Source organism: Parambassis ranga, chromosome 13, assembly GCF_900634625.1.
Source record: "Parambassis ranga chromosome 13, fParRan2.1, whole genome shotgun sequence".
Classification (NCBI taxonomy): Eukaryota; Metazoa; Chordata; class Actinopteri; family Ambassidae; genus Parambassis; species Parambassis ranga.
The window spans coordinates 22,122,356-22,149,943 of record NC_041033.1 but is presented as its reverse complement, the minus strand read 5'-3'; the positions used below and the strand labels follow the sequence as shown (position 1 = coordinate 22,149,943).

Genomic DNA, 27,588 nt, shown 5'->3' with positions numbered 1-27,588 from the left:
TTTAAAAATCACACTGATATCCATCTTTATTAAAATACCATAAACAAAGTGAAATATGTCCACACGGGGGTCTCAGTGGTCCTGCTGACATCTGATGTCTTCTGTCTTCTAATGTCTCCTCCAACGACCCACCACCCCAAGTCCAGAATTATTATGAGAAAAGCTGTTCAAATGTTTCACAAGAAAAATCAATCAAAATAAATCAATGAGCTGAATCATTTTTTAGCTGTATGCAAAATTTGACATCACTTGTTTCATTCATAATTAATAATTGTTTAAAGACACACCAAACATTCTGCGACTGACAGCAGTTTAAAATAAAAACATAAATATACCTCAATGTGACAAAGACACACACACAGCTACTAAAACCAGACAGTGTGTATCCGTCCTGCCCTTATATGTCCTGTGTGTATTTTTCCATCAAACAGATTTTGTCACATGTCATTGGGACTTTGTTTTTGCCTCATCGATGGCCTAAAGGAGTTTGTTCCTGTGATGGAACAGGATCAGTTCAGTCAGTGGACCTCCTGGAGCTCGGTGGTGGTGGAGGCCGCCCTCTTGCGGTCCAGCCTCCAGGTGAACACCCCCACTGCGACCACCATGAGAGGCAGAGCAGCGCACAGCACGATGCGGCTGAAGGGCAGCTGGACCGGACACTCCACCGTGACAGCCGGCTGCCGGCTCTGCTCGGCGGCGCTCTGCTGCAGCAGGAAGGCAGAGGTGAAGTCCAGGAACGTGTCTCTGCTGTCTTCTGTTGTGTTCACCTGACACCTCCACTTCCTGTTGTTGTCCTCCACCTGCAGTTCAGTGACCAGGGTGATGTTGCAGCGAGTGTGTGTCAGCTGGTACCTGCAGGAGGAGTTTAACTGTTAGTCAGATTAAATAGATCACAACCACAAACTGACCAGGAGACATTTGTGACGCATTCACAGCAGTTCGAATAAATAGAAATATTAACATTTTAAAAGAGAAACAACTCATTTAAATTTAGAGATGACAATTTTTTCTGTCATTCAATTAAAATGTAGAGACCAAAACATTTTAAATGTAGAGGAGGAAAATTAGCCTTCTGTGGATATATATGTTTAAATTATAATTTATATATATATATATATACATATATATATATATATATATAATATAAATTATAATTTGTAGTCATATATGCTGTAAAAAATACATAAAAAATATTTAAAAAAAATTTAAAAAATATGTAAAAAATTGATTAAATAAATTCTGACTAATAATAATAATAATTTCCTGAAATTAATGTGTCAGGGTTATGAGGAATAAATGTTGACTTTTTGGCAGAAAAAATAAAAACATGCTATGTAATTATTTATACTGTAAAATAAAAACACAAATAAAAAACTGGACTAAAAAAGAGATTAAAAAAGAGACACAAGAGGGTGTTTGTGGACCTGCTGCCGTTGGTCAGCACGGTTCCGTCCTCCGCCGCCCACTGGAGGCTGAACAGGCCGCTGGAGTACGACTTGCAGCTGCCTGCGTCGTAGAAAGTGAAGAGGAGGCAGCTCAGGACGAGGCGTCCTCCCGGCCGCAGCTCACTGATGGCGGACTGCGAGCCGATGGAGAGGAGCGACAGGTACACGTCAGTCACAAACTTGTTGTCCTTGTTGCAGACGTAGGAGCCGGCGTCCTCCACCCGCAGGCTGCGGAGGCGCAGGGAGCAGCTGGACGTGACGGACATGCGGCTGGCTTTGTCTGAGGCCGCCTCCACCCGCCCCCCGCTGACCTCCACAGTGTAGCGGCCCCCCTTGTAGAAGGTCCAGGTGATGGAGGAGCAGGAGGGGGACGGCAGGCCGGAGCACGGCAGCACGGCCTCGCCCCCCAGCCGGCTGTACACGAACACGGCCTTCTTCTGACAGCCGGCGCCTGGAACAGGTTGAAGTTTGATGTGTGAGTTTGTGATCATCGTGGATCAGGACCAGCCTGTCTCTGTCTGTCTGCTGTGTGTTTTCATATTTCAGCTTCAGTGTCTGGACTTTTAAAAAAAAGTCATCAGTGATACAGTGGTGACATGTTTAACCCCCCATGCTGCTTAATCTGTCTTTATGAGCAGAGCAACAACATAAAATACAACAAAATCAGAGAGGAGATTATTTTAATCTGGATTATTGCCCGTCCTCTGCACTGATGGGACTCTGTGGATCACTCAGACCTTTGTTTATAGTGGAGTGTAACTTTTAAAAGATCTTTTTGAATGTTCATCAAATGATGCATGTTGTCAGCTCAGCGCTGTGAAACTTGCAGGCGTGGAACAGAACAGCAGGTAGATGTTAGTGGAGCGTACCTGTCAGGAGCAGACCGATGAGCAGCAGCTTCTTGGTGTCCGTCATGCTTCCTCCTCCTCCTCAGCGGCTCTGCTTGTCTCTGTGCTGCTGCTGCTGCTGCGTCAGCTGTCTCTCTGCCTCTGTCACTTCCTGTTAGACTCTGAGGACGCCACAGATCACAGACACTCTGCCCCTTTTAGACTCATTTCATCAACACTCCAGAAGCTTTAGTGCAACAGACGTCACCTTCAGCATCACCTCACTGTGAGCACAGAGCTTCCTTTGGACCAGTATCAGCACCACACACAGCTACAGTCTACCTCCAGCTCACTGTGAAATACTGAGATTGGTTCCTCTTTCTTTTTTTTCCCTCTTGGTTTCAAGTCCTCCTCTCTTAAAAAACCTGGATTATATTTCAGAACCCTGGTCAGAACAGAGGCTTTGTTCTTTATTCAAACGTCATCGTCACAAAGATGGGGAAAGTGCTGATATCAAGACAGAAACTGTTTTTATCGTCACTTTTCTTTGAGGTGTGAACTGTGCATCTTTCCTCCCTGTGGGGGCTTTACGAGGAAATGTGACTGTGACACATTGTGGTGAACGTACTGTACGCCGAGCGTCGCTTCTTCTGTGAAACAGGAGGAAAGGTGTTGTAGTCTGACATTTACTCAAGACGTTTGTCGTCAGGCCTTCGCTTCTCTCTAGATATATGCGTCAAACACTGGATGAGGCTCACATAGGAGCATCATGGTCACCATAGCAACAGCTTCCTCCTCCATATGATTCTCTGCCTAAAAAGCGTCACAGCACCTTTGCTGATGTCCATCAGGCCACCAGTCACGCTGGAAACCAGGCAGCTTCATACATGTGATGCTTTCAGACACGCAGGTGGCAGCGAACCTGCCCTGACCCCGTTCTAACACACTAACATCAGGACAGCTCTGAGTAATGTTGTTACTTCAGTCCATCCTCTGGGGACCACGCTCAGAACCGACACCCACAGTCCTGCTGCAAAACAACACAGAAACATTAGACTTTCTCTGAGAGGAAGGATTTCACAGCTGGACAGTCTGTGTCCTCAGCGTTGCCGGGAGCCGCTGGTTATGGTTGTTTGTTCACACTCTGATCACACAGGAAGTGCCCTGCTCTGTGGTGAACTCTGAGGCCGCTGCTCCACTTCCTGAAGACCTGTTCGTGCATCTTCATGTGGGTCACAGATTACACAACATCCTGGATGAGACGGTGACCAAAATCCCTGCTGCTGCAAAATATAACACAGACCTGAAGGACCTGAGAGAGCTGCTGAGGTAAAAGCATAAAACAACGGAATTACTCAACACAAATAACATGCTTAAAAATGAATTAAAACCACTTTATTCTTCATATCTAGATTAAACATTTTCCCAAAAAAGTCTTTATAATAACAAAAATATGTAAAAAAAAAATACACACACAAACATCTGCACACTGAGCAGGAAGCCATGACTGTCTCACAGTGACCAGCGGCCACACGACAAGCATACAGCGAGCATGTGGCCGGGACGAAGGTTTTCTACAGCCGATGTGCAGAGTGGAGTGGAAGCTGTTAACATGCATGTGGACTTCTGATTTTTACACAGAGTAGAGCACATGACTGCAGTTTAATATAATCTTAATCTTAGAGCACATAATGACTGCAGTTTATTTATAATCTTAATCTTAGTGCTCATAATGACTGAAGTTTATTTATAATCTTAATCTTAATCTTAGTGTTCATAATGACTGCAGTTTATTTATAATCTTAATCTTAGTGCTCATAATGACTGAAGTTTATTTATAATCTTAATCTTAATCTTAGTGCTCATAATGACTGCAGTTTATTTATAATCTTAATCTTAGTGCAGATGACTGCAGTTTAATATAATCTTAATCTTAGAGCACATAATGACTGCAGTTTAATATAATCTTAATCTTAATCTTAGTGCTCATAATGACTGCAGTTTATTTATAATCTTAATCTTAATCTTAGTGCACATAATGACTGCAGTTTAACATAATCTTAATCTTAATGCACATGACTGCAGTTTATTTATAATCTTAATCTTATTGCACATAATGACTGCAGTTTGTTAATATCACTAAAAATCAATAGAAAGTCAAAGAAATGCTCTTTTTACATGTGATTTCTGTCGTTCCAAGTTCAGTTTCTTTAGTTCAGATTTAAAAACCTCAGAAACCCATAAAGACGTGTTACTGACCCCTAGTGGTAAAAACTGGTGAAGTCACTCAGATCAAAGCTGAGGCGTCACCACCAGGTGAAGGTGAGTTTGTAGAAGTAGTCGTAGCTCTTGGACAGGAGGCTCTTCGTCGTGAAGTGCGGCTGGATGCTAACCGCGTAGCCCCGATTCTCGATGTCCATCTTCACGCAGTCCAGCAGGTCTTTGACAGAGGGGGAGGCCTTCCACGGCCCGAACGTCACCACCGACTCCTTATCCGCCTCCAGGCTGTTGATGGCGTTGTCATAGAAACCCAAATCCTCCTCCGTCCTCAGGACGCAGATGATGATGGTGGAGTGGCGTGCGGCGATGGCCTCGGCTCTGGCGATGCGGATCAGCACCTGAAAGTGACGCCACAGTGTTCATCACAGGAAGTGAAGGGACAAATGTAACATTCTGGTTTAACGGATATTTCTGCAGGTCAGCCATGGATCAGCACACAACGTGCGTCTGTCTGTCTGCTCGCAGCTGACCTGCTTCCTGTCATGTGACCTGAGATGAGGGGGTTCTGCGGGCTCGGCTCACCTCGATGTTCTCTTTGTAGTGCGGCACTCTGGAGAGAAACTGCTGCCGTCCCACCAGCTCCCCGAACATCTGAGGAGTCTCCTCCAAGCGCTTCATCAGCGGCTTGATGTTGTAGTACACCGCCTCCTTATAAACCTACACACACACACAGATTAAAAATGCCCCCTGTACTCTCCGCCCTCCTTGAAGCAGTGTGACTCAGACCTCCTGGATGTGGTCTGCGGGCAGCTGCTCCGACCTCAGGAACTCCAGCACAGCTCCAAAGTGAGCTGCGTCGCGGTCGATGAAGTAGCCCCCTCGAGCATCGGTGTAGAGTTTGGGCTGTCCGGTAAACAGCTCCGCCAGCTTAGAGTCGGGGTGTTTTCTGAGCGTGCTCAGAGTGGTGCTGAACAGGCGACCGCCCACATTCAGCTGCACGATGGGAGAATGCTGAGGAGAAAGATCAGACGCTAAGATGCTAACTGTCGGCAAAGAGACACAACATGGCAGAATTAGACGACTGAAACGTTCCCGTCTACAACAAGCTTCTGCGCCATTTTCACATGTAGCACACAGAAACAGCCACAGGAGGGCGCCAACGACTGCTCAACATAACAGGTGTAACAGCTCCACCTGCAGTGTGAGACCTGAACACACCCGGTGTGGCTGCAGGGAGGGCCAGACTCACTGATCGCCCCACAGACCGCTGCTGCTGCCAGCTCAGCTGAGATTATGAAGGATCAATGACAGAATCCAGAGTTTCAATCCCACTAGAATTCCCCCAGGCACCTGTGTGATGTTTAAATCGATCGCTCGTGCTAATTTTATTGCATTGTTTTGTTTTCTTTAAGTTTGAGTGAACTTTTCAAACTGCTTCAAGTTTCAAAAAGTTCTAAATCAATCGATACTTCTCCACATCGACCCTTTCATGACCACTCTGACTCATCTTGTGTACCTTTGGAGGGGCCACGAGCCCGAGGCTGGAACAACCGGAGCTGCAGCTCAACACATCAGCGACATGTTGCTTCACTGAACGTAGTTATTAATTATTACACATCTGAAAAGATCAGGCAGCCGTTCACCAACTGATCAAACTGATTATTGATCACTAACGGGCCCCTTGGTCACACTGCTCCTCTTCAGCCCACACCTGCCCAGAGTCAGGGTGCACTAATGATCGGACAGAGCTTCTTCATCCTCTCCTCTGAGCTGGATGTAGAGTCCCTGTTAACCCTTGAAGCTGGTAGAACGTCCTCTTTACGGAGGCGGAAGCTGTCAGCAGCTGTGACGCAGTAAACCTGGACTCACCGCGCATGAAGGCTGCTTCCCGCTCGCGGTGTAGTCCGGCAGACTCATGGCGCCTTCGGTCCAGGTGTGAGCTGGAAGTTCGTCTTTCACGTCGATGGACGGGGGGCGTGGCCTAACCCGGACATGCAGCTTGTAAAAGGAGAGGAGGCGTCACTCCGCCTCAGAATCTGAAACTGAGTATTTCTACATGAGCGTTCACTTTTTTCTCTTTTGTATTGATTGATAAGACTTTATTGATCCACGAGGGGATATTCTACTTTAATCTTAATCTCTAGCATTTATTAGGTATTAGATGAGTATACAACAGCTTCTTCAGACACACAGAATCAATCAGGCAGCCTCGATGTGTTGATAGATTATAACCAAGTTGATTCTTCCACTCAGCAGTCTGGTACATGGGAAATAAAACAGAGTGAGACCTCCCAAAACTCATGTTTGACTCACAAATCCAGGATTTCACGTCTTTATAACAAGGCTGCAAAGTTTGATGTTCAACACCAGCTTCCACACAGCAGGGGGCGCCACAGACCAGGGAACTACTCTGCTGAAGGTTAGACCTGCACCCTCACACTGAGGCCATAAAATATGAACATGTTAGTGTGAGAGCTGGAGTCTGTGTGACAGTGACCACAACGAGTCGTGTGTATTTTCCATATTTTATTGTTTTTGTACACAAAAATCAGAGTCTTCCTTCCATCTGGAGAAACGGGAGGAAACCTGTCGAAGAAACAAACGAAACGTTCAGTGGAAACAGAACAGAACCAGCCAAGCTGCAGTTAGTCAGATACACTTCCTGCTAACAACCCTTCTCAGACAAATGCCTCGATGTCTTCAACCGAAAAGGACTCGCTGCTCTGAGGAACCGGAGCAGAACCACAGAACGTGACTCTGAACCAGTCACCAGCAGAACCAGACTGAGACCTGTTCCGACTCGTCATCGTATCATCACTGAAGGGACACAGACCCGAGACTGAGAGCCGCTGCAATGGCACAGAAATCTGTCAGACGTGGACCGGCTCTCTGCGGCCCGGCAGCCCATCAACCCCCCAAAAACTCCTCGATATTTAAATCTAATCTTTTAAATAAAGCTTTTACACAGAAATCTGAAGCCAACCTTGACTCAGACGTGACCAACAGTCAATTTCACAAGTCAATAAAAGACGTTCAACATTACAGACATGTCTCAGTTCTAGCTGTGACTGTGACGTCTCTATCAAGATGGTGGACTCCATGTTACAGTCAACAGTGAGCCTATATTCCCTGTAAACCCAGAATTAATGTAACATAAAAGCCTCCTGTGTCTTACGCTCTTATGCGGTGGGTACAGGTGTTCCCTGGGGCATGGCGGGCACCTCTGGCTTGGCCCCCTTCTGCTCAGATATGGGTGTGGTTGGGAGGTGCTCCTCCTTGGGCTCCACGATGCTGACGTGGTCGGGCAGGGGCTTCTTGGGGCCAATCTTACCGCTGGGGTCCCAGGGCAGCATGATCTTGACCTTGATGCCCAGCACACCTGACAGAGAGAGAGAGAGACATGACATTGAAGTCATGACTGGATCCAAACACCGCCTGGTCTCTGATCATCTTCAGGCTGCACTCACCCTGCCTCAGCAGGACGTGGCGGACTGCTGTGTCGACGTAGTAGTTGACGGGGTCTCCGCTGTGGATCATCAGGCCGTCCACAAACTTCATGGACTTGGCCCTCTGACCCCTCAGTTTGCCAGACACAACCACCTCGCAGCCCTTGGCGCCGCTCTCCATGATGAACCTCAGAACACCATAGCAAGCCCTGAAACAGGGGGCGGGTACAAAATCAGTAAGCAGCAGGGTCATGACCCGAGAGACACAGGCTGTGGTGTCTGTCCTCCTGGAACCCTTCTCAGACAAATGCCTCGATGTCTTCAACCGAAAAGGACTCGCTGCCCTGAGGAACCGGAGCAGAACCACAGAACGTGACTCTGAACCAGTCACCAGCAGAACCAGACTGAGACCTGTTCCGACTCGTCATCGTCTCATCACTGAAGGGACGCAGGCTTCAGCCCGAAGCGAACAAACTGAATAATGTTTCAAAAACCAAGCAGAGACAAACTACAGCCGACAAACGAGCTCAGAAGCCTCGCTGCGAACACATCCGGCTGCTCGGTGAAGTTTGACGGAAACATTTCTACAAACGTTGCAACAAAGTCTGCAGACTTAGCAGATGGAGTTTTGCTTCATCTTTTTCATGCAGAAGGCAAAAAACTCCCAGACTCACCAAAAACACACCAAAACATGAAGGACTCCGACTTACCTACGCACAGCCAGGCCTCCCAGCAGCTTGTAACGCAGAGACTCTGCCTGAGCGATGGCACACAGACCACGGGTGGCAACTTTCTCAGCATACAGCTGACAGAGAGAGAGAGGGCAGAGTCGAGTCAAAGCTGCAAGTCACAGTGGCTGAGGTTTCCATCCTCACACAGAACAGAAAACTACCAAATCAAACAGGAATTTACCTTTAAACTCTAAACATACATGCAGCGTTTGGCAGGAGATCAACTAATGTGATGTTTTTAAAATACAGTCTTCTCACCTCGACACTGCCCTCGGGGAAGCCGAACCTCTTCTGGACCACAGCGGTCAGCTCTCTGATGCGACGGCCCTTCTCTCCCAGAACATTCTGGGTCCTGCAGGCAGACAACGTATTTACAATAAAAAAAAACTCCTGTGACCTTCCACCTTTAGCCGCTTTTTACAGCTAAAAATAAATCCATTCATCACGCTGTGTAAGGGGGGAGAGCATCTTCATCAGGGTAGGCACGTCTGAGACAAACATGGCTCTTTAACAGGTAAATTCACAAGGACAACAGACAACAAAACAGTGACAGATCATTAAAGTACTGACCAAACAGAAATATTAACCAATACCCCAAAAACATCACCATCTTTCGCACTGAAAGAACTGGAAGAATCACTTTCGCTAATGTGAAGCATGCAGAGTCTTTTAATGCTACAAACACTGCTTCATACTTCAACCGATACTCACCTCGTGGCTAGGATGATGATCTCGGTCCTGGTTGGGGTCACACGCACCTCCACACCAGAGTAACCATCCTCAGCCAGCTCACGAGTCAGGAACTCGTTCAGCTCGGCCTTGAAGATACCGTCTGAGACGAACTGCAGAGGAGAACAGGGCCAGTTAATGTGAGAAATGCTCCACAAACAGTGAACACAGGGATGCACTGACGGCAGAATGCTGGTGTGACTTACAGGTGCACAGGCTCACTCATGTGGCACCTAACATGAAGCGGCTCAGTCTGGATGCACGGCTCGGCTAACAAGTTAGCTCAGCAGAATACATGTAATGTTTCCGGTAGTTTACGTTCTAAACTGACCTATACGGCGTTTACAGTAACTTTAGTCAACGTTACCGTTTACTATTCACTATTTATTTGACTTTATGTGTCATTTGAAGGAGCTAGCTCGTTTCTTGGGCTCTCCGTTTATTTGACTGTGATGCTAATTTTCTAGCTAAAGCGTATTAATGGAAACTACGTCGAAGAATAATACGTTTGAGAAATTAAGGCGCTTTTTCCACATCATTTTAACTGTAACATAAGAGGCTTAAACTCATCCCCCGAGCTTAGTTCAGACACATGCCGGTCTACAACTCGACCCCGGCCGCAGTGAGCAGGGCCATGTTAGCTAGTCAAATGAGGAGGACGCGACGCCGACAGCATCTGGATTAATCCTCTCCGGGCAGGAGGCGGATTGACAAAAATGACACCAGGACGGGCACGAAACATTCGTATCCTAACCGACATGACCTCATTTTGACAGAAAGTAGCTGCCTGTGTGAGTAAAACGGGGATAAATCGGTGCTAACCTTCCTCTTCTTGGAGATTTGCACCGCCATCTTCCAATAGGCCGTAGACAGGAAAGGACCCTCAGCGGATGCGGAAATGCATTTATAGCAACATGGTGACTTCCGGTGACGTCCTGTTTGGCCGTTGCTGGGAATTGTAGTCCTTTCTGTAATAGGTAGTCCATCATACTGAACGGGTTTTCTATTTCAGATATAATATATCTGTCTTAAAAGGTGAATCCTGTACATATTTATACATATTTATAAATTAAATTAAATTAAATTAAATTAAATACAAACTCATTTTCTAATACCTGAAACTAAACTAAAATACATTTTTATCATGGTGGCCGTCCTGCTGGAGCCAAGTCTGTGCGGACTCTGACCTCTAGTGGAAACATAGACAAACTACATAAAATAAAATAAAAATGTTTAACTAGCAAAGTACAGGCGCAGATGTTTTCTTCCTCCAAAAATCTAAAAATACTCTAAAACTCCAATAATAATAATAATATAATAATAATAATACTCTAAAATTACAATAAGTCCAAACGTTACTACAGTGATTAATCACTTAAAGGACTTGGTAATCCATATTATTATGCATGTAATCACATCATCACACATCATGTGATATATTCAAAATAAATGTGCTCTCTAATATTAATTAATTAAGATTTACTTTATTAATCCCTGTGGGGAAATTACGTACCGGTAAATATCATTCAACCCAACTCGATTTATTTGTAAAAAAATAAAAATTGTACAAACCAAATACAAAAAAATGACAAGTTTTATCATTAAAAAATGACAATAAACAAAATTTAAATAAATACATATATCAAATACTTATATTACTTATCTTATCAAAAAAGGTCTAACTGCACAGCAGAAACAGACAGTACACAGAAATTACTTTGATTTCCTTCAAATGAATAAATACAGACTTTACATGATCATACAGTTACTGAAGGCACACAGTTAGAAACACTTCAGTTAGTAAACCAGACTGTTGAACGATTAAACACTGTACGTCTCCCTGAATCAGAAATATGAAGCTTCCTTTGAGGCATAAGTGCAACTGTTGTCATAATCACACACACACACACACACAAACACACAGACACACACACACAGACACACACACACACACACACAGACACACACACACACAGACAGCCTAGTGTGTGCTGTCCTCCTCTAGAAGTCCATTCTCCTTCAGCACAGCACTGACAGCAGGTATGAGGCGTGCACTGTAGTCCAGCAGTCTGCCATCATAAATCAGCTGATCCGGCTTTAGGTGAGGCTGCCTTGGACCTCTGCACAGACAGAAAACATTGTTTTTAAATATCATTCCATGAACAAAGACATTATTACCATAATATTTCCTTTCATAAAGCCTTAATGACTTTAATTTGCACAAAGTAACACAAACCAGAAACCAGCAGCATCATTATTATCAACGTCTTAATAACTGTCTTCTTTGTTTAGTCATTGTTCAAATCTCTGTTTTCAATGACACTGTGTAGTCTGTGCTTTAACTGAGTGACCCTGTAAACATTTGATCTGCACTTAAAAGTGACTCCACAGTACAACAAGTGACGTTTACTCTGAACACCTGTGAACGCATCATGACAAAAGGAAGAGAAATACGTTAAAGAAATGTCTGAGAAGTTTCTACAAGTTCATCGAAGAGCTTCAAGACTCAAAGAGAAGCAGACTGTCAGAGACAGGAAGAGAAACATGTGGAAGGTTCTGGAAAGAAAACCAGTGAGAGATGAGAAGAGCCGAGAACAGCTGCAGAGACACTAGTGAAGGACTGAACCAGATCTGGACCTGAAGAGTCAGAGAAGACCGTCACTAGAGTCCTGCCAGACTGCAGAGAAGACTGCTGAGACAGAGCACACAGACTGCAGTCTGCTAGAGACCACCTGGAGACTTCTGAAAGAAACCCTGAAGCAGTCTGCAGTCAGACTGGTGTTCTCTTCTAACGTGACACCACCCCATACCTTGTGTGATACATCCGCGCCATGTTTCTGTCAACCCAGGAGCAGCCATTTTGTGAGTGAAGCACTCCGTGGACGGTGGCGGTGAACACAGCTCGCGGGTTGACGATGATCTTGAAGTTGCTGTAGTGAGTCTCTGGAATGATGGGTTCCTGGTACAGGTGGTCCAGGATGTCCACCCCAGACACATTCAGCCAGCTGGCCAGCAGGGGCAGTGTTGGGGGGTTTGGAGGAGGCAGTTTGATGGTGTTAGGGAAGACGTTATTCTCAAACATGTAGCACCGGTCAACACCGTACTTCTGCTCCAGCTGTGGCAGCAGCTCCGACCAGCTGGTGAGAGAAAAGCATCCACATTTACCGCAGTGAAGGAGTCACTTTACTGTGAATACTCATCCAGGAAGAAGACTGTACCTGCTGACTGACTGAGGCAGGATGAGCTCGTCCATGTCCTGCAGCGCCACGTATCTGGACCGGTACATGTACCTGTACAGACAGTCATTGAGAGCCGCAATCTGACCAAAGTAATGGAGGTCACCTGGACCGAGTGCAGGCAGCCAGCTGCGAGAGACGTTCAGATATCTGGACAGACTCCAAGGAATCACCTCCACGAGGCCTGAGAGGGAGGAACAGGAGTGTGGGTTCAACCTCAAGCTCGACAGCTATCAAACCACTTTATAGCAACTGGCTAGCAAGAAAGCTAAGCAGGATATTGGTGTTAACATTAGCTTACACTAGCTAACCAATGCAGCAGCTGGATCAGCCTGGGAATATGGATGAATTAGAATTAATGAATGAATTATCCACCAAACTCATATGGTCCATCAGTAGGTAGCCAGCAAGCTAATGTTAGCTAGTGTCACATTAACGTTGGGCATACACTGACCAGACATAACATTACGACCACCTGCCCAATATTGTGTTGGCCCTGCTGGTTTGCCTTCCTCCCAGAGTTCCCAGAGTACTTGATCTATCAGACCAGGCCACCTTCTTCCACTGCTCCATGGTCCAGTCCAGTTGGGGGCAATAGACAGGGGTCAGCAACAGTAGCTGATCATCAAGCCAACACAGTTTGGCCCTTGTCAAAGTCGCTTGAAATGCTTCATGCCTGCACTTTCCTGCTGCTAACACATCAGCTTGAGTAATGGTGGTGGGGAAGACTCACACAGGTGTGCTTTTATTTTTGTCAGGGGGGATCTGAGTGCATGTTGGTCTTTGCTGGATGCTGACACATTTTATAAAACAGTTCTGAGGAAATTTCAGTATTACAGCATGAATGAGGAAAACACTGTGACCTCAGTGAGGGACACTGAAACATTGTCTTTGTGTGTCCTCACAGGGAGCTGGAGGAAGGAAGTCAGAGCAGGGAGGAGACTGTTTGGCAGCTCTGGTCACACACTGAGACAGAGGTGCATGCATGGATGGATAAAACAGGCACAGAAACACCGTACTCCACCTTTGTGTGTGTAGTAGTCCAGGATGCGCTGCGTCTCAGGGCTGCAGCTCGTTTTATAGACCACCACTCTGTCCACCCCCAGTAACTGCATCATCTCCAAACTCTGCACAAACTATGAGACAAAGGCACATGTAAGCAGTTCACACACACAGTAAAGTTTGTTATTGATGAGATGGTACCTGCAGCACGTTGGTGAAGTCGAACATGGTGGAGAGGCAGACGGTGAAGCTGTATGGAAAGGCGTCACTCTTCACATTCTGGTTCTTCACCTCCAGGAACTCTCTGTCCACTTCACCAAGAGGTCACATGAAGGTGTGTTTGATTTGCAGCATTAATTCACTTCAGTTAATCAGTTACCCAAGAGTTCAGCAGTGAGTTATTGTTCTCCTAAAATATTCAATCTTTATTATTCAAACAGGACTTTGTGCTCATCCTGTGGTTCTGAAAATGTGGCCTGTGGAGCTTCAGTACCGTCAGAGCTGCCTGCAGCAGAGGTCACGGTGATGCGGGATGGCGCCTCACAGCCTGATGGGACGGGACACATGATGTTGGCCGTCCCGTAGGCGAAATCAAAGTGATCGCTGTGAATGTTGCAGACGCCGTCAGAGATGTGCAGCTGCTCCTGACAGCAGAAGAGGCAGCGATACGCCACTGCCTCGCTCCGCAGCACCACAGCAATAACACGGACCTGCAGAGGAACACAGGGTTCTAAACGGATGCTCGTGGATGCTGAACCTGCTCTGAACCTGCTCAGTGTACTGACCTCCTTTCTGTCTGTGCGGTGCTCCAGATACGCTGATAACAGCAGCGTCTTCGTCCCATTCACCGTGACCACAGATGCTTCTGGTCCTCGTCCCTGCAGAACTGAATGAGACCAGGTGTTAAAAACCCCAAACAGGATCAGTCCACAGACTCTGAAGTCTGCACTCACACATCAGCAGCAACTTAAAAACACAAACAAATGTTCAAGTTGGAGTGAACACACATCCAAAGAATATTTTAATAATAATTACTCTGATCTGGAGGCATGAGCCTCTGAACACACACTGGACAGTGAACATCACACAGACACTCCCACCACACACACATGTGTTTCCACTGCAGCGTCCGGAGTGTGATGTCAGAGGCCACGTGTAAAAACGTCCTGCTTTCCTGTTGTTTCTGTGCAGTGTTGGGATGATTACTGCCCGTTCTTGGCACAGACTCTAAGCAAACATGCCAGTATAGAAATGATTGGGATGTCTGTTCCTCAAGGGATTCAAATGTCTTTGTGTGAACGGTGAGCAACGAGCTGTGGGGAACCTGCATCCTGCTATAAAACCGATTTAACTCGATAAAACAAAACAGTCATAGCAGCGATGGTGCAAAGGTACAGGGCAGCGTGCCATGTTCAGAAAACAGAGGTCTACAAAGTCTTAAGCATTTAATTTAAATTTCCATGGTTTGTTATGGAGCTCAAATTGGACCTGGCCAGCTTTGGTTGGTCGAAGAGTTCGATCACTCGGGAAGAAGGACCAGGAGGAAGCATTCAAGTTCTCTATCTCATCAGTTTATGACGTCCACCCAAGCCCTGCCGATCTGCACAATTAAGGGCTTGGTCACAACCCCAGATATCAACATGTGCCCGAGGAGGGAGCACATCGTCATTGCCTGTCCAAAGGCACTGCTGGACGGAAGGTATCACTGCTGTTGGCCAGGTCTTGGAGGTACAAGCAGACGCAGGACTGTCAGAAAGCTGCTCACTACCGTACAGGACTAGCAGCTCAAGGCTGAAGAGGTGACCAAGTAGCACAGTCAGGGGTTTTTTATTTAGATATTTGTTTTTTTGTGTGTCTGTGTGTAGAAGGTGTTCAGAGCAGAGCGGCCTAGCTGCACGTTTTTGGACAAAATAACACAGGTGCAGCTCTGCACGATCAGGGAGTAGAAGGAAACAGGAAGTCAGGTAGCAGCTCAGCAGAACAGGAAGAGACGAGCTTTCACAAACCAACAATACACGCGCAGCCTTCAGGCACCGTTACTTACCCACAGGACCCACACTGCAGTTAGTGTGAACTGAGTGTTGTGGCACAGTGGTGGTTTGGCTTGTGAAGCTCTTGTAGTCACTGCAGACAGAAGAAAGTCATTTTTAAACTGCAGTTTGAAGAGATGAGAACGGAAACGGCAGACCAGGAAACCTGTTCCTCTGCTGCTCAGTCTTTCATCCATTGTTCGTGTTTAGAAACAAAACTGTCACAAGACACATTTCTGGCTCCCAAACATAGATTAACGTGCAGATATAAAAGGAAAAGTTGCATAAAAGGTGCTATATTTACTGGTGGCTTTACAATTAATTAATTGACAATAATCACATGATTTCTGCTCATTTTTCAAATGAAAAAAAACATGTTACAAACTTGTCCTGTTAATAATTTAACAACATGTAGAAGGACTGATCAGTAACAGACCCAGAGCCGTGTGATACCTCTTACTTCTGTCTGAACATCTCCTGCAGTGAAGAACGCCTCTCTGACAATAACACTTTAGGTTCTGGCTGTTTTCTTGTATTTCCTGTTTTATTTTGAAAGTCCTGTATTCCTGTGTGTTTTGTGTATTTAAAACTTTGTCTGTTTGGACTGTGTTTGGGCCTTTCCTGAACTCCACAACCACAAATATACCATAATAATCTTTACATAAACACATCTGCTGTGCTGGCAGGAAGGTCAGCCGACCAGCGAGCTACAACAAACCGTGCAGAGCATTTTCTAGGTAGTGCAGGTATAATTAGCTTGAACAGTAATGCTCGGGGGTTCAGGGTTTCTGTAAAGGATTTTAAAGTCTTGACTTGTAGACAGCTCTGGATCAGTCTTCATCGGAGCAGCTCTAACATGCAGTTATCTATGTGTCACACTTTCTGAAAACACAGGAAGTGTTCTAAGAGTCAGTAATACAAAACCCTAACCAACTCCACCATACCCCCACCCGTCCACACACAGACTGTAAAAGGATTTATTGATCCATGGAGGGAAATTAAGTCATTACAGCAGCAGATCAAATAACAAGAGAGCTCACAACGTGCTCCAACAGTAGGAACAACAACATGAAACAGCTAAGATCTGTATTTGATCTCTAAGAACACATAAGTAGAATTAAAAATAAAATTATAAAATGCCAGATATCTAACTTTGCTGAGTGGGAGCAGTACATGACAATGGACAAGGCATCCGTGAAGGTAATTGGTCACCTGCATAACTTTAAGTCCTGATGTAATTAATTATGAAAACAATGGTCACAAAAATGGAAGCTATAAAGACCTAACAGTTTTGTGTCACTCTGCCGCCCCCTCCCACACACACACACACACACACACACACACACACACACTTGCATCCTGTTTGTGTCTACTATTATAAAATCAAAGATGACAACACAAACTGTGTGGGGGGATCATCTCTTTTCTTGGTTGGCTTGGCGATGAGTTCTGGCCCATCTACAGAGTGATGTGAACATGACAACACGTTTACATCTGGCTGTATCCACAGTAATAATAATAATAATAATAATGGATCAATGAGAGCGTTAAGTCAAGAAATAGTTGTGCACAATCAGACATTGATTCATACAGACAAACCCTGTTTGATCTGATGGAAGAGCTCTGCGTGATTCATCACTACTGTCACCACAATGTGCCTCCAACGTGGACTCTGATTGAACCCTGAATCCGATCAGAGGAGTGATTCCACCCACCTGGAGGTCCAGATCAGCAGGGCGACAGAGAGGACGGAGAGGACAGCAGTGATGAGCACCAGGCGTTTGAACCTCTTGAACACAGGCGGCTGCTTCGGACCGCGTCTCATCTTGGTGCCGCTGTTCCAGCTCTGCTGGGTCTCCCTGATCCAGATGGAGACGAGTGATGCGTTAGTTTCACTTCACTGCTCCTGAACACAAACTGTGCAAATGCACTGTTTGCACAACGAAATCCACTTCCGAATAGAGGAACACATGTCACATGACTGACCATATAATTAGTTGACATACTACTGAGTCTGAAGTGTTAAAAGGAACTGTGCACACTTCTCTCACTTCTATTCCTGTAGTGTGAGAAACTAAAGTAACGGAACCTTTCTCTAAACTATAGTTATATAAATTAGAAAGGCCTTCATCATATTTATATCTATAGCTTCTTTTTACACGTGGAGATAATCTTTAAATGATTATTTTGCGCTGCATAAATAAAAAATGAAACTCACCTCTTCCACGCTGTGTGATAATGAAGTGTTGCAGGATGAATACTGAACCCACGAGGTCACTAGGTCGGAGCAAAGCTTTAGACGCGTTGTGTTCTGCCCAGCGCAGCCAAAGCTGAGGTGGTGCAGGGGAAGAGGAAGCTGTGAAACATCGACCACACCGGCCGCTCAAATGTTTAAATATTGAACCCGCTGCTGATCAATCTGTTCAGATGATTCTACCAGCACGTCTTATTGTATGATTATTTGTATTAAACCCTCCATCCATCCTCCAGTCTGCTTCGATCCATCAGAGGGAGCAGAGACTCCCAGACCTCCTTAAACGCCTCCAGCTCTAACATAAGTTCCAGCCCAAATCACTCTGCCTCTGGTTCTGTGTCTCCGTCCACAGGTCAGGGCAGACTGATCTCAGACTGGTACAGCACCTGCATCACCGCCTTATAAACCGCATCCACCCTGCAGTTGGTCTCCCTCAGCATGATCTCCCCCACCCTGACAACACTCACTGAGAGCCTATAAAGAGGCTGTGTAGCCTCCAAAGCAGCCCAGGTAGCTGAGACAGAGTTCCACCTGGTCAGAAGTCTGGTCCAGGTCGACAGAACACATGCAGGACATCATATGTTTTAGCCAGAACCCGACCTGAGGGACTTTCTGGAGCTCAGACAGTGTGAACCAGTTTCACACCTTCCTCTTCACACACATTGTGTGTGTGTGTGTGTGTGTATCCTCCATCCTCGTTGTTACGTCAACATCCTCAGGAAGTGGGGGCGTGTCCATCTGGTGTTGAGACAGGAAGACTTTTACTTACTGTATCTAATATGGTGTCAATGAAATCCTAAAGAGCCATAACACAGGCTGCACATACATGGAGAGATAAATGCACTGACACGCCCGGTGTAGACCAGCTCTGGGCCACCAAAGGCACAACATTCTTTCTGGTATAATAAATGAAATATAAACTCATCTGTGTTGGTGATTCTGTCTGTCTGTTGAAGCTCAGCTGTGCCTAACGACTATGGGACAGCAGGGGGAGCTGTGGTGCTGGGACTGGCTGACTGTTCTCAGTGGACACTTCCAAGGAATGGATCTAACAAGCCACCACTAGAGTCCAGCAGGTGGCGCCACATAGCAGTGAATTTGACATTATAGCTACGACATCTCCAGGCTTCACTGTTACTACTCAATTCATTTGAGAACACTGAACCTGAGCCTTGAACTGTTTACATTAGATTAACACACTGCAAACACATTCATGAAAACTTAACACTTAAGAATCAAAGAATCACTTTTATTGATCAAATGTGCAGCATTTCAAGGAATTTGTTTTGGCAGTTGTACCAGACAGTTAACAAGGTTACAATAAATACACGGTTTACAAGAACGTTTGGGTTGGAGCTGTAAGTACTGTGTACATAAATATATCATTATAGAGCGAAGTCCCTGCGATCAGGGTATGATATATCTCACAGTCTGCTGCAGTCTCATCCGGACGACTTGGCGTTGAACTGAATGCTGGACGCTCCACTGTAAAAATGTGACAGTTTTATAAAACACTAGAATGTTCACAGCCTCTAACACATGATAAACTGCTCTCCCCTGGTTCTGTTTTCAGGGGGAAACATGTACACACGTCCATTGTTTAATATGCAAACACATCAAAAGTTTTGACATGTGACACGTGTGACAATACACACACACACCTTAGTGTGTGCTGTCCTCCTCTAGAAGTCCATTCTCCTTCAGCACAGCACTGACAGCAGGTATGAGGCGTGCACTGTAGTCCAGCAGTCTGCCATCATAAATCAGCTGATCCGGCTTTAGGTGAGGCTGGCTTGGACGTCTGCACAGACATTTTTTAGACTTTAGAGAAAACACATTTTAACATGTTCTTTGATGAAGCCGTTATGACTTTAAATTGCACTAAATACCATTTTTCTCCACATTAGCTGAAAACTATTAACCCCTTATGAACTGTCCTCTTCCTGTGATCATGAAACTCCACTGTCCACCCCATACCTTGTGTGATACATCCGCGCCATGTTCCTGTCAACCCAGGAGCAGCCATGTTGTGAATGAAGCACTCCGTGGACGGTGGTGGTGAACACAGCTCGCGGGTTGACGATGATCTTGAAGTTGCTCTTATGAATCTCCTCATAGGGTTCCTGGTACAGGTGGGCCAGGATGTCCACCCCAGACACATTCAGCCAGCTGGCCAGCAGGGGCGGTGTTGGGGGGTTTGGGGGAGGCCGTTTGATGGTGTTAGGGAAGACGTTATTCTCAAACATGTAGCACCGGTCAACACCGTACTTCTGCTCCAGCTGTGGCAGCAGCTCCGACCAGCTGGTGAGAGAAAAACATCCACATTTACCGCAGTGAAGGAGTCACTTTACTGTGAATACTCATCCAGGAAGAAGACTGTACCTGCTGACTGACTGAGGCAGGATGAGCTCGTCCATGTCCTGCAGCGCCACGTATCTGGACCGGTACATGTACCTGTACAGACAGTCATTGAGAGCCGCAATCTGACCAAAGTAATGGAGGTCACCTGGACCTTGTGAAGGCAGCCAGCTGAGAGAGACGTTCAGATATCTGGACAGACTCCAAGGAATCACCTCCACGAGGCCTGAGAGGGAGGAACAGGAGTGTGGGTTCAACCTCAAGCTCGACAGCTATCAAACCTATGACACCTGTTATCTCTGTCTAATGGAGCTTAGTGAAAGTTCGAGCAGGAAGACCTTTCTGTTGTCTTCATGTTGTTACTTTCTCCTATCCTGTCCCTCCGTCTCAGTCTTCTCCTGCTCTCCCTCTCTCCTCCTCCTCCTCTAAGTCAGATGACTAATATCGAGCACCTCCATCACCAATCAGAGCCTAGTCCTACTGCTAATTATTACGAGTTTTTAGGCCATTTGTTTGTTATTATCTACTCAATGCTTGACCTATAATAATTTTCTTTAAACCCTGGATTGCCCCCTGGTGGCTGTCTGCAGTCATAAATCCAGCCTCCTCTTTGTTAGTGGATGGAACACAGACCAAAACAAAAACTAGAAATACTCTTTAAATATGTTTTTCATGGATATGGTAAATGGCTTCTTTGCTATATTTTGTCACACTGATCCAATGGTGGAAAGTAACTGAGTATTAGTACTTTGTTACTGTACTTAAGTAAATTTTTATGTATTTCTACTTCAGTAAAAATAATAGCACATACTTTCTACTCTGACTCCATGCTGCAGCTGTCACCTGTCCTTTCTCCTCCACTACATTTCTACAGTGTCTGTAGTTCCTTGTTCCATGTGATGAACACAGTGCTGGACTGATGTGAGGTCAGACTCTGCATGGAGGTGGTGTCACGCTGCCAGCTGTGTTTCTATAATGAGCCTCAGTCATGATGCCGGTGCTCTGGCTCAGTTAGCTGACTAGTTAGCTGCTAACTAGTTACATGCATGGATGGATAAAACACACCGTACTCCACCTTTGTGTGTGTAGTAGTCCAGGATGCGCTGCGTCTCAGGGCTGCAGCTCGTTTTATAGACCACCACTCTGTCCACCCCCAGTAACTGCATCATCTCCAAACTCTGCACAAACTATGAGACAAAGGCACATGTAAGCAGTTCACACACACAGTAAAGTTTGTTATTGATGAGATGGTACCTGCAGCACGTTGGTGAAGTCGTACATGGTGGAGAGGCAGACGGTGAAGCTGTATGGAAAGGCGTCACTCTTCACATTCTGGTTCTTCACCTCCAGGAACTCTCTGTCCACTTCACCAAGAGGTCACATGAAGGTGTGTTTGATTTGCAGCATTATTCACTTCAGTTAATCAGTTACCCAAGAGTTCAGCAGTGAGTTATTGTTCTCCTAAAATATTCAACCTTTATTATTCAAACAGGACTTTGTGCTCATCCTGTGGTTCTGAAAATGTGGCCTGTGGAGCTTCAGTACCGTCAGAGCTGCCTGCAGCAGAGGTCACGGTGATGCGAGACGGCGTCTCACAGCCTGATGGGATGGGACACATGATGTCGGCCGTCCCGTAAGCGAAACCAAAGTGATCGCTGTGAATGTTGCAGACGCCGTCAGAGATGTGCAGCTGCTCCTGACAGCAGAAGAGGCAGCGATACGCCACCGCCTCGCTCCGCAGCACCACAGCAATAACACGGACCTGCAGAGGAACACAGGGTTCTAACCAGATGCTTGTGGATGCTGAACCTGCTCTGAACCTGCTCAGTGTACTGACCTCCTTTCTGTCTGTGCAGTGCTCTAGATACGCTGATAACAGCAGCGTCTTCGTCCCATTCACCGTGACCACAGATGCTTCTGGTTGTCGTCCCTGAAGAACTGCAGATCTCAAATCTAATTATTTAACAGAGAGGTGCGTTTCATTTCCAGTGTTGTGAAGGATAATTTTAAAAAGTATTACGTTACAGAATACAGATTACATGTGCTTAAATGTATTTCGTAATATATTCTGTTACAGTAATCAGCACCTGCTTACTACAAAGAAAGGTATAAAGCATCCAATAAAAAATGTCCAGATTAGTTACAGCTGACTGCTGTACAGGCTTGGTCTCATATCTCCAAGCTGCATGAGCAGAGTAAATATTTTCCGTTTTGTGCTCTGAATCGATCTTTAAAACAGAAACTAAAGCTATCCAGCAGAACAGGAAGAGACAAGGTTTCATGTTCCAGACAAGCTTTAGTAGTGAGCAGTGTTCAGTCACTGTTAGCTTACCCTGATGACCCATAGTATAGGTAGTGTGCACTGAATGTTGTTGCACAGTGGTTCTTTGGCAGGTGAAGGTCCTGGAGTGGAAGGTCCAGTAGCCTCTGCAGACAGAAGAAAGGTTTGAGCCACACAAAATCAGACATCTATTCATACACTGAATCAGATCAGAGGAGTAATTTCACCCACTGTTATGTCCCAAAGCTGTTCTAGGGAGAAAAGAGAGGTAACACTGCACCAGCTGGAAGAGAATTGCCGGAGACCAGTTGGAAAAGAGACAATAGCAGCTACCTTGGCACCTGACCTTGTCCAACTTCCATACCAAGATATGTAACTGTAGGCCTGTCAAACTCACACTTCAGGTTGAGTGTTAAAGAAGCATTCATAAGACGATCAATGACCGACATCAGGTTGCTGACATGTTCAGGCCAACTGGAAGAGAAGCTAATCACGTCAACCAAGTAAAGATTACAGTGTGGAACATCAGCCAGCACCGAGGTCATTCGTCTCTGAAAGCATTTTTCCAATTCTACAGCCATCCAGGATCCACCTTGCATCCTGGGTAAGGATGGATAACCCTGATCAGCCCCTCCTCCCTTTTCCACAAGGCTCAGACAGCTACAACTGCAACAGTGTAATTTCCAGCTTGGGATGAATAAAGTATTTCTATTCTAACACCATTTGGGAAGCATCAGGTTTGGAGCCAGTGAAGAAGCTGTAACCTCACTCTGAACACCCTTTATTGTTTCTATTATTTGCTTTAAACTGAGCTTCTTCACCAGCTAGTTTTGAAGCAGGGGACCCGATAAACCAGCTTCTTCGGCCATGTGGTGTGATGCAGCCCTGGTGAGAGCACTGGCAGAGAAAACAGAGGAATAGCATTGTGACTGCATCTGTTTCTGGAACATCAACCACGCTGCACGTTTCCCTGTGAGACACACAGTACCATCACGTATAACAGGTTTAAAACAAGGTTCAGGCTCTTCCTCTAAGGATTACAGCCGGCACTGTTTGGATGACCCCTTTCGCTCCCTGCTTGATTCTAGTTGTATTGAGTGATCGAACATGCAGTCTACCGTTAGTATAGCAGCAACAACTCCTCATCTTCCTCCACTTCAAACATAGTCGCCTCCTCATCTCTTATTAAATCCAAAAACTCCATACCTAAAACAATGGGCTGTAACACCCACCTGGAGGTCCAGATCAGCAGGGTGACAGGGAGGACAGCAATGAACATCAGTCGTCTGAACCTCTTAAGCAGCTGCTTGTCACGGTGTCTCATCTTGGAGCTGCTGTAAAACAGCTGCAGAGAAGATGGAGGTTACATATGAAGCTCTGTGAAGACCAGTTAAACGTATTATGTCCCAGTACATGCTGAAATTACCAGAATGTTCTGTACCAAGGCACTGATCAGGCAAAGCATTATGACCACCTGCCTAATATTGTGTTTTGCAATTAGACCAGGGGGCTCAAAATATCGGCCGCGGGCCGCAAGCCGATATTTTGTTGCCCCCCACTTGACATCAAAGTTTAGTGTTAGTGCGGCCCGCACAGTTTTCTCACACGCACTTATTTACTGAGGCTTGTCCTGTGCATTTTATTTTTATTATTAATTGCGTCAGTATTTCTCTGATATTTAATTTTTTTTGAGGAGTGGCAGCTTCCGTTCTGCTCGGCGTGTCGTTTCTGTCTCTGCATGCTCGCGCATTTCTCCGCTGCAGAGGAGTCCCGCCCCCCGACACACACACACACACACACACACACACACACACACACACACACAGGAGTGCGCACACACATGTGAGCGTACTGCACCAGAGGAATGAGAGCGCGCATTGAAAACTGTGTCAAGCGACGCGCTGTCTGTTGGACAGGTCTCAGCAGCCTATAGCCATGCTGGTATGTTGACGGTGTGTGTTTTCAGGTGCTGCGTGATCTCTGTGCGCATGTAGCAGTGCTCCGTCAGAATATAGTCCCAGAATGGATCAAACTAGGAGACTGCGGCGTGTTAAACAGCATTTCCATTTGTGCTCGCTGTGAATACGCAGGTCACATGAAGTACTTGGAGTTTCTTTCTTTCTTTTAATCAGGATGCTGGTTGAATGGAACATGTTCTCAGTGGCTGCCCTCACTGTAAACAAGCTGCGCACACGCCTGACTCCTGACACGTGTATTTTTTATTTTTTTTTCATTGGCGGCCCTCAGTCCAGTGTTGGGTTCATACATTGGCCATCAGCTATCAAAATTTGAGAACCCCTGAATAAGACCCTTCAGGATTTCACAATGTTGTGATCGCAACTAAGAAATTCAACCTTTGCCTGTGAATTCTGCACGTCCTGGAAATTTTAACCAATCACCACAATTTACCAATCCCCTTCAATTCCACACGAGTCGTTCGGCCTCGACATGTGAAATATATGTGTAGGTTCTGTCGTACAGGAAGTCTTTAATGGTCTTTACTGGGACAATCCCCCTTCACAGTTGGGATTGATGGAAGTCGTGGTACTCCCAGGCACTACCCACGCTAACCTGGCTCCGAGACTGTCTTTTACAGACAGGTCTAACAAGAGAAACACCTGAAACCCATGAGAATGAGCCCCAGACATTGGAAATGGTTTTGTTGCTTTTCAAAAACATCTCTGTCTTTTTTTTGGCTCTTGTAGATTCCTTGAGTGCGACTTATATATATATATATATATATATATATATATATATATGTGTGTGTGTGTGTGTATGTATATATATGTATATTGTCCTTTTTATATATATAGACCTAAAATGATTTCACAGTGCTGTTATTTTTTTAAGTATTTCAGATCTGTATGTGTTACAGTCAGTGCACATCCAAAAATTAAAAAAAGGTTTAATGATAATCCCTTTACACGTCTACAAAATATTTTTCTTCTCTGAAAACATTTCTGTGTTCAGAGAAGACTGCTCTGAGATAAACTCTGAATGTTTAACTTGCAATGTGTAAAAACAGATGAAACTCACCTTTCTTGAAGTGTCTCATTCCGTGTGATGCAGGATGAATATGTACCCACGAGCTCACAAACATCCAGATGACAGCTTGTATTAACAGATTGAGGTTATAATTAACACATTCTGCATCGCCCTGAGAGGAGGGAGGAGAAGGAGGGGCATCCTGACCGATGTACTACTGATGGAAATTTTGGCTCTATTAAAAGAGCCGGTTCTTAAGAATGGACTTCCTTCCCCTCCTCCACCTTGGCCTCTCATTACATCACTATTACAGGAATGTCAGCATACAGGCCCCTGGTAAACCAGGTCAGAGGGAGCCACAGGAGCGCCACAGAACACTACAGACTAGAATGTGTTTAAGCAGGGACACCCGGAGCCTGTTGCGGGGGATACAGACTATCATTGACTACAAGCCTCCATTACAGACCTGTGACAGTAACGGCTCCCTGCTGAACCAGCTGAATGACTTCTTTGGATCAGCAGCACCCACCTACAGAAGATCACACCTCCTCCCATGACCAGGAGTCCTTCCTGCCCGAGCCAGCGTGAAGAGATCCTCAGCCAGATCAATGCATGCAAAGTGTCTGGTCCAGTATCGTCACTGAGGACGGGACAACTTTGAGTACCTTCCTATGATGCCAAATCAGCTGCTGGAGAAGTGGAGGTGGAGGGAAGAGGTGCTCTCAGTTGTTTGACTGCTGGCTGGGGAAGCTTCCTCACAGGGCTCCCCATGACCTATGTTGTATAAGACCATAATGTTCAGCCTAATGATTTAACATTTAAATAATACAAATTAGACATAATGCACATACCTTCATCTCTGGGGGTTGTGGCATCTTCATGAGGAGACGCAGACAGACAAGCAACCTAATGGAAAACAAAGGTCATACTATAGAATCACACACAACTGATCCTTCTGTTGTCTATGTTTAGTCGAGTAATCACACTTTATAGATTATTTTTCTGGCGACTTTTTGTTCTAAAATTCCTGCTGTGTCCATCTTTAAAACGGTGGTCACCATCCACTTTCCTTTTCAGTTTGAAACACCTTTATTGTTCACAGCCGTACAACAATTAAAGCTCTGAGCTTCGCTCCGGGCCGGATTATATATGGTTTGGACATCATGGTGTGGGCCAGATAGAAGGTTGCAGCGGGCTGGATTTGGCCCTCTACAGCTCCTACAACGTGCTTTAAGTGCTGCCGCCAAAGTGACTCCCTCATACAAGCCTTTTGGTACTGTGAAAAAACACAAAACACTGAAAGGTGGCTTTCAAGTATATGCAGCCAGAGACTAGTGTTGACACCAGAGATCTGTCTTCTTCAAGATATCTCTAAGATCAGATATCCTAGATGGCAAATAACATTCACATCCCTGGTGTCCACAAAGTTAATACTACAGTATTGGAAACATGGAAATCATTAATGAGACATTATTTAAATATTGAGAACTCTTTGTCAGCAGATAAGAATAAAGAGAAGCAGAGAAACATCTTTACTGCCCTGTGGTCTTGGAGTGGCAGCAGCGAGGCTCGGGTGCCGTCCAGGCATGTGCCATTGCTGCTTCTTCTTTCTTCTTTTTGTGTCCCAAAGGTTACTGTTGTTATCAGGTAAGTGTGATAGACCAAAAGTAAATGGACACAGTGTGTGGAACTCTTAATGCTGCAGTCTAGATGATTGTTCGTATTATTGATTGATGTCAGTGAGGCGTTTTACGTCCAAATCAGGTCCTGGTTTCAAACTTCCCCATACTTCTGGCCATGGTGTGTGTATCTAGTTGCAGTGTATCGGATGTGATTTAGCAGCTTGTGGAGTTTCATTGTGAAACCAGAGATTCAGTGAATGTGATCATATGTGTATTGATGTTTATATCTGGCCTCTGGGACGTTGCCTTTAGCCCGTCGGCCGTGTGAAACCTCATGTTTGGGTTTCTGGTGCTGTTAATTTAAGTTTTATATGTCGTGTCTGTGACTTCAGGATCCTCTGAGACTGAGATGTTCATTCATT

At 45.5% G+C, this 27,588-nt stretch overlaps 6 protein-coding genes and 2 non-coding genes across 11 annotated transcripts in view; all 8 read right to left on the bottom strand.

Annotated features, from left to right (window-relative positions):
* LOC114444601 (scavenger receptor cysteine-rich type 1 protein M130-like) overlaps window positions 1-27,588 on the bottom strand; it is a 902,860-nt gene that overhangs the window by 808,129 nt on the left and 67,143 nt on the right. The window lies entirely within an intron of this gene.
* Window positions 24-2,563, bottom strand: LOC114444625 (uncharacterized). The gene is made up of 3 exons (XM_028419354.1): window positions 2,315-2,563; window positions 1,425-1,896; window positions 24-852 (listed from the first exon to the last, which is right to left on the bottom strand). Exons 1-3 carry the CDS (start codon window positions 2,358-2,360, stop codon window positions 519-521), a joined length of 852 nt encoding a protein of 283 aa, XP_028275155.1. The 5' UTR covers window positions 2,361-2,563; the 3' UTR covers window positions 24-518.
* On the bottom strand, window positions 4,358-6,456 carry kctd14 (potassium channel tetramerization domain containing 14). The gene is made up of 4 exons (XM_028419359.1): window positions 6,362-6,456; window positions 5,279-5,503; window positions 5,075-5,209; window positions 4,358-4,890 (listed from the first exon to the last, which is right to left on the bottom strand). Exons 1-4 carry the CDS (start codon window positions 6,407-6,409, stop codon window positions 4,579-4,581), a joined length of 720 nt encoding a protein of 239 aa, XP_028275160.1. The 5' UTR covers window positions 6,410-6,456; the 3' UTR covers window positions 4,358-4,578.
* rps3 (ribosomal protein S3) lies at window positions 7,004-10,284 on the bottom strand. Of its 2 annotated transcripts, none has more exons than XM_028419357.1 (7): window positions 10,221-10,284; window positions 9,381-9,511; window positions 8,928-9,021; window positions 8,649-8,743; window positions 7,960-8,147; window positions 7,654-7,871; window positions 7,004-7,078 (listed from the first exon to the last, which is right to left on the bottom strand). In XM_028419357.1, exons 1-6 carry the CDS (start codon window positions 10,248-10,250, stop codon window positions 7,672-7,674), a joined length of 738 nt encoding a protein of 245 aa, XP_028275158.1. In that variant the 5' UTR covers window positions 10,251-10,284; the 3' UTR covers window positions 7,004-7,078; window positions 7,654-7,671. The 2 variants fall into 2 exon arrangements, with proteins under 2 accessions (XP_028275158.1, XP_028275159.1); XM_028419358.1 differs by having other exon boundaries at window positions 7,668-7,871.
* Window positions 7,166-7,315, bottom strand: LOC114445559 (small nucleolar RNA SNORD15). Its single transcript, XR_003671668.1, has one exon. It is a non-coding gene; the product is annotated as a small nucleolar RNA SNORD15 (small nucleolar RNA).
* On the bottom strand, window positions 8,233-8,382 carry LOC114445560 (small nucleolar RNA SNORD15). Its single transcript, XR_003671669.1, has one exon. It is a non-coding gene; the product is annotated as a small nucleolar RNA SNORD15 (small nucleolar RNA).
* On the bottom strand, window positions 11,235-25,679 carry LOC114444614 (uncharacterized). Of its 2 annotated transcripts, none has more exons than XM_028419337.1 (11): window positions 25,596-25,679; window positions 23,792-23,904; window positions 22,611-22,705; window positions 22,116-22,231; window positions 21,824-22,040; window positions 21,533-21,642; window positions 21,354-21,465; window positions 20,303-20,504; window positions 19,898-20,221; window positions 19,582-19,721; window positions 11,235-11,348 (listed from the first exon to the last, which is right to left on the bottom strand). In XM_028419337.1, exons 2-10 carry the CDS (start codon window positions 23,881-23,883, stop codon window positions 19,583-19,585), a joined length of 1,407 nt encoding a protein of 468 aa, XP_028275138.1. In that variant the 5' UTR covers window positions 23,884-23,904; window positions 25,596-25,679; the 3' UTR covers window positions 11,235-11,348; window position 19,582. The 2 variants fall into 2 exon arrangements, with proteins under 2 accessions (XP_028275138.1, XP_028275139.1); XM_028419338.1 differs by lacking the exon at window positions 11,235-11,348 and adding an exon at window positions 19,258-19,405.
* Window positions 11,341-18,202, bottom strand: LOC114444615 (uncharacterized). 2 transcript variants are annotated; one of them, XM_028419339.1, is made up of 10 exons: window positions 17,885-18,202; window positions 17,382-17,525; window positions 15,681-15,760; window positions 14,422-14,522; window positions 14,130-14,346; window positions 13,838-13,947; window positions 13,659-13,770; window positions 12,617-12,818; window positions 12,209-12,535; window positions 11,341-11,518 (listed from the first exon to the last, which is right to left on the bottom strand). In XM_028419339.1, exons 2-10 carry the CDS (start codon window positions 17,489-17,491, stop codon window positions 11,380-11,382), a joined length of 1,398 nt encoding a protein of 465 aa, XP_028275140.1. In that variant the 5' UTR covers window positions 17,492-17,525; window positions 17,885-18,202; the 3' UTR covers window positions 11,341-11,379. The 2 variants fall into 2 exon arrangements, with proteins under 2 accessions (XP_028275140.1, XP_028275141.1); XM_028419340.1 differs by lacking the exons at window positions 17,382-17,525; window positions 17,885-18,202 and adding an exon at window positions 16,127-16,155.

Excerpts from the sequence above, each read along its gene's own strand:
- rps3 (XM_028419357.1), bottom strand. The coding sequence starts at position 10,250 with ATGGCGGTGCAAATCTCCAAGAAGAGGAAG. Across the intron at positions 8,148-8,648 it reads GGAGGCCTGGCTGTGCGTAG|GGCTTGCTATGGTGTTCTGA; the intron begins GTAAGTCGGAGT and ends CCCCTGTTTCAG. Across the intron at positions 7,872-7,959 it reads CCACGTCCTGCTGAGGCAGG|GTGTGCTGGGCATCAAGGTC; the intron begins GTGAGTGCAGCC and ends TCTCTCTGTCAG.
- LOC114444614 (XM_028419337.1), bottom strand. The coding sequence starts at position 23,883 with ATGAGACACCGTGACAAGCAGCTGCTTAAGAGGTTCAGACGACTGATG. Across the intron at positions 22,706-23,791 it reads CTGCTGATCTGGACCTCCAG|AGGCTACTGGACCTTCCACT; the intron begins GTGGGTGTTACA and ends TTCTGTCTGCAG. Across the intron at positions 21,643-21,823 it reads TGCTGCAGGCAGCTCTGACG|TGGACAGAGAGTTCCTGGAG; the intron begins GTACTGAAGCTC and ends CTCTTGGTGAAG.
- LOC114444625 (XM_028419354.1), bottom strand. The coding sequence starts at position 2,360 with ATGACGGACACCAAGAAGCTGCTGCTCATCGGTCTGCTCCTGACAG. Across the intron at positions 1,897-2,314 it reads CATCGGTCTGCTCCTGACAG|GCGCCGGCTGTCAGAAGAAG; the intron begins GTACGCTCCACT and ends AACCTGTTCCAG. Across the intron at positions 853-1,424 it reads GTGCTGACCAACGGCAGCAG|GTACCAGCTGACACACACTC; the intron begins GTCCACAAACAC and ends CTCCTCCTGCAG.
- LOC114444615 (XM_028419339.1), bottom strand. The coding sequence starts at position 17,491 with ATGAGACGCGGTCCGAAGCAGCCGCCTGTGTTCAAGAGGTTCAAACGC. Across the intron at positions 13,948-14,129 it reads TGCTGCAGGCAGCTCTGACG|TGGACAGAGAGTTCCTGGAG; the intron begins GTACTGAAGCTC and ends CTCTTGGTGAAG. Across the intron at positions 11,519-12,208 it reads GCGCGGATGTATCACACAAG|AGGTCCAAGGCAGCCTCACC; the intron begins GTATGGGGTGGT and ends CTGTCTGTGCAG.
- kctd14 (XM_028419359.1), bottom strand. The coding sequence starts at position 6,409 with ATGAGTCTGCCGGACTACACCGCGAGCGGGAAGCAGCCTTCATGCGCG. Across the intron at positions 5,504-6,361 it reads GGAAGCAGCCTTCATGCGCG|CATTCTCCCATCGTGCAGCT; the intron begins GTGAGTCCAGGT and ends CTTTCTCCTCAG. Across the intron at positions 4,891-5,074 it reads ACTACAAAGAGAACATCGAG|GTGCTGATCCGCATCGCCAG; the intron begins GTGAGCCGAGCC and ends CGTCACTTTCAG.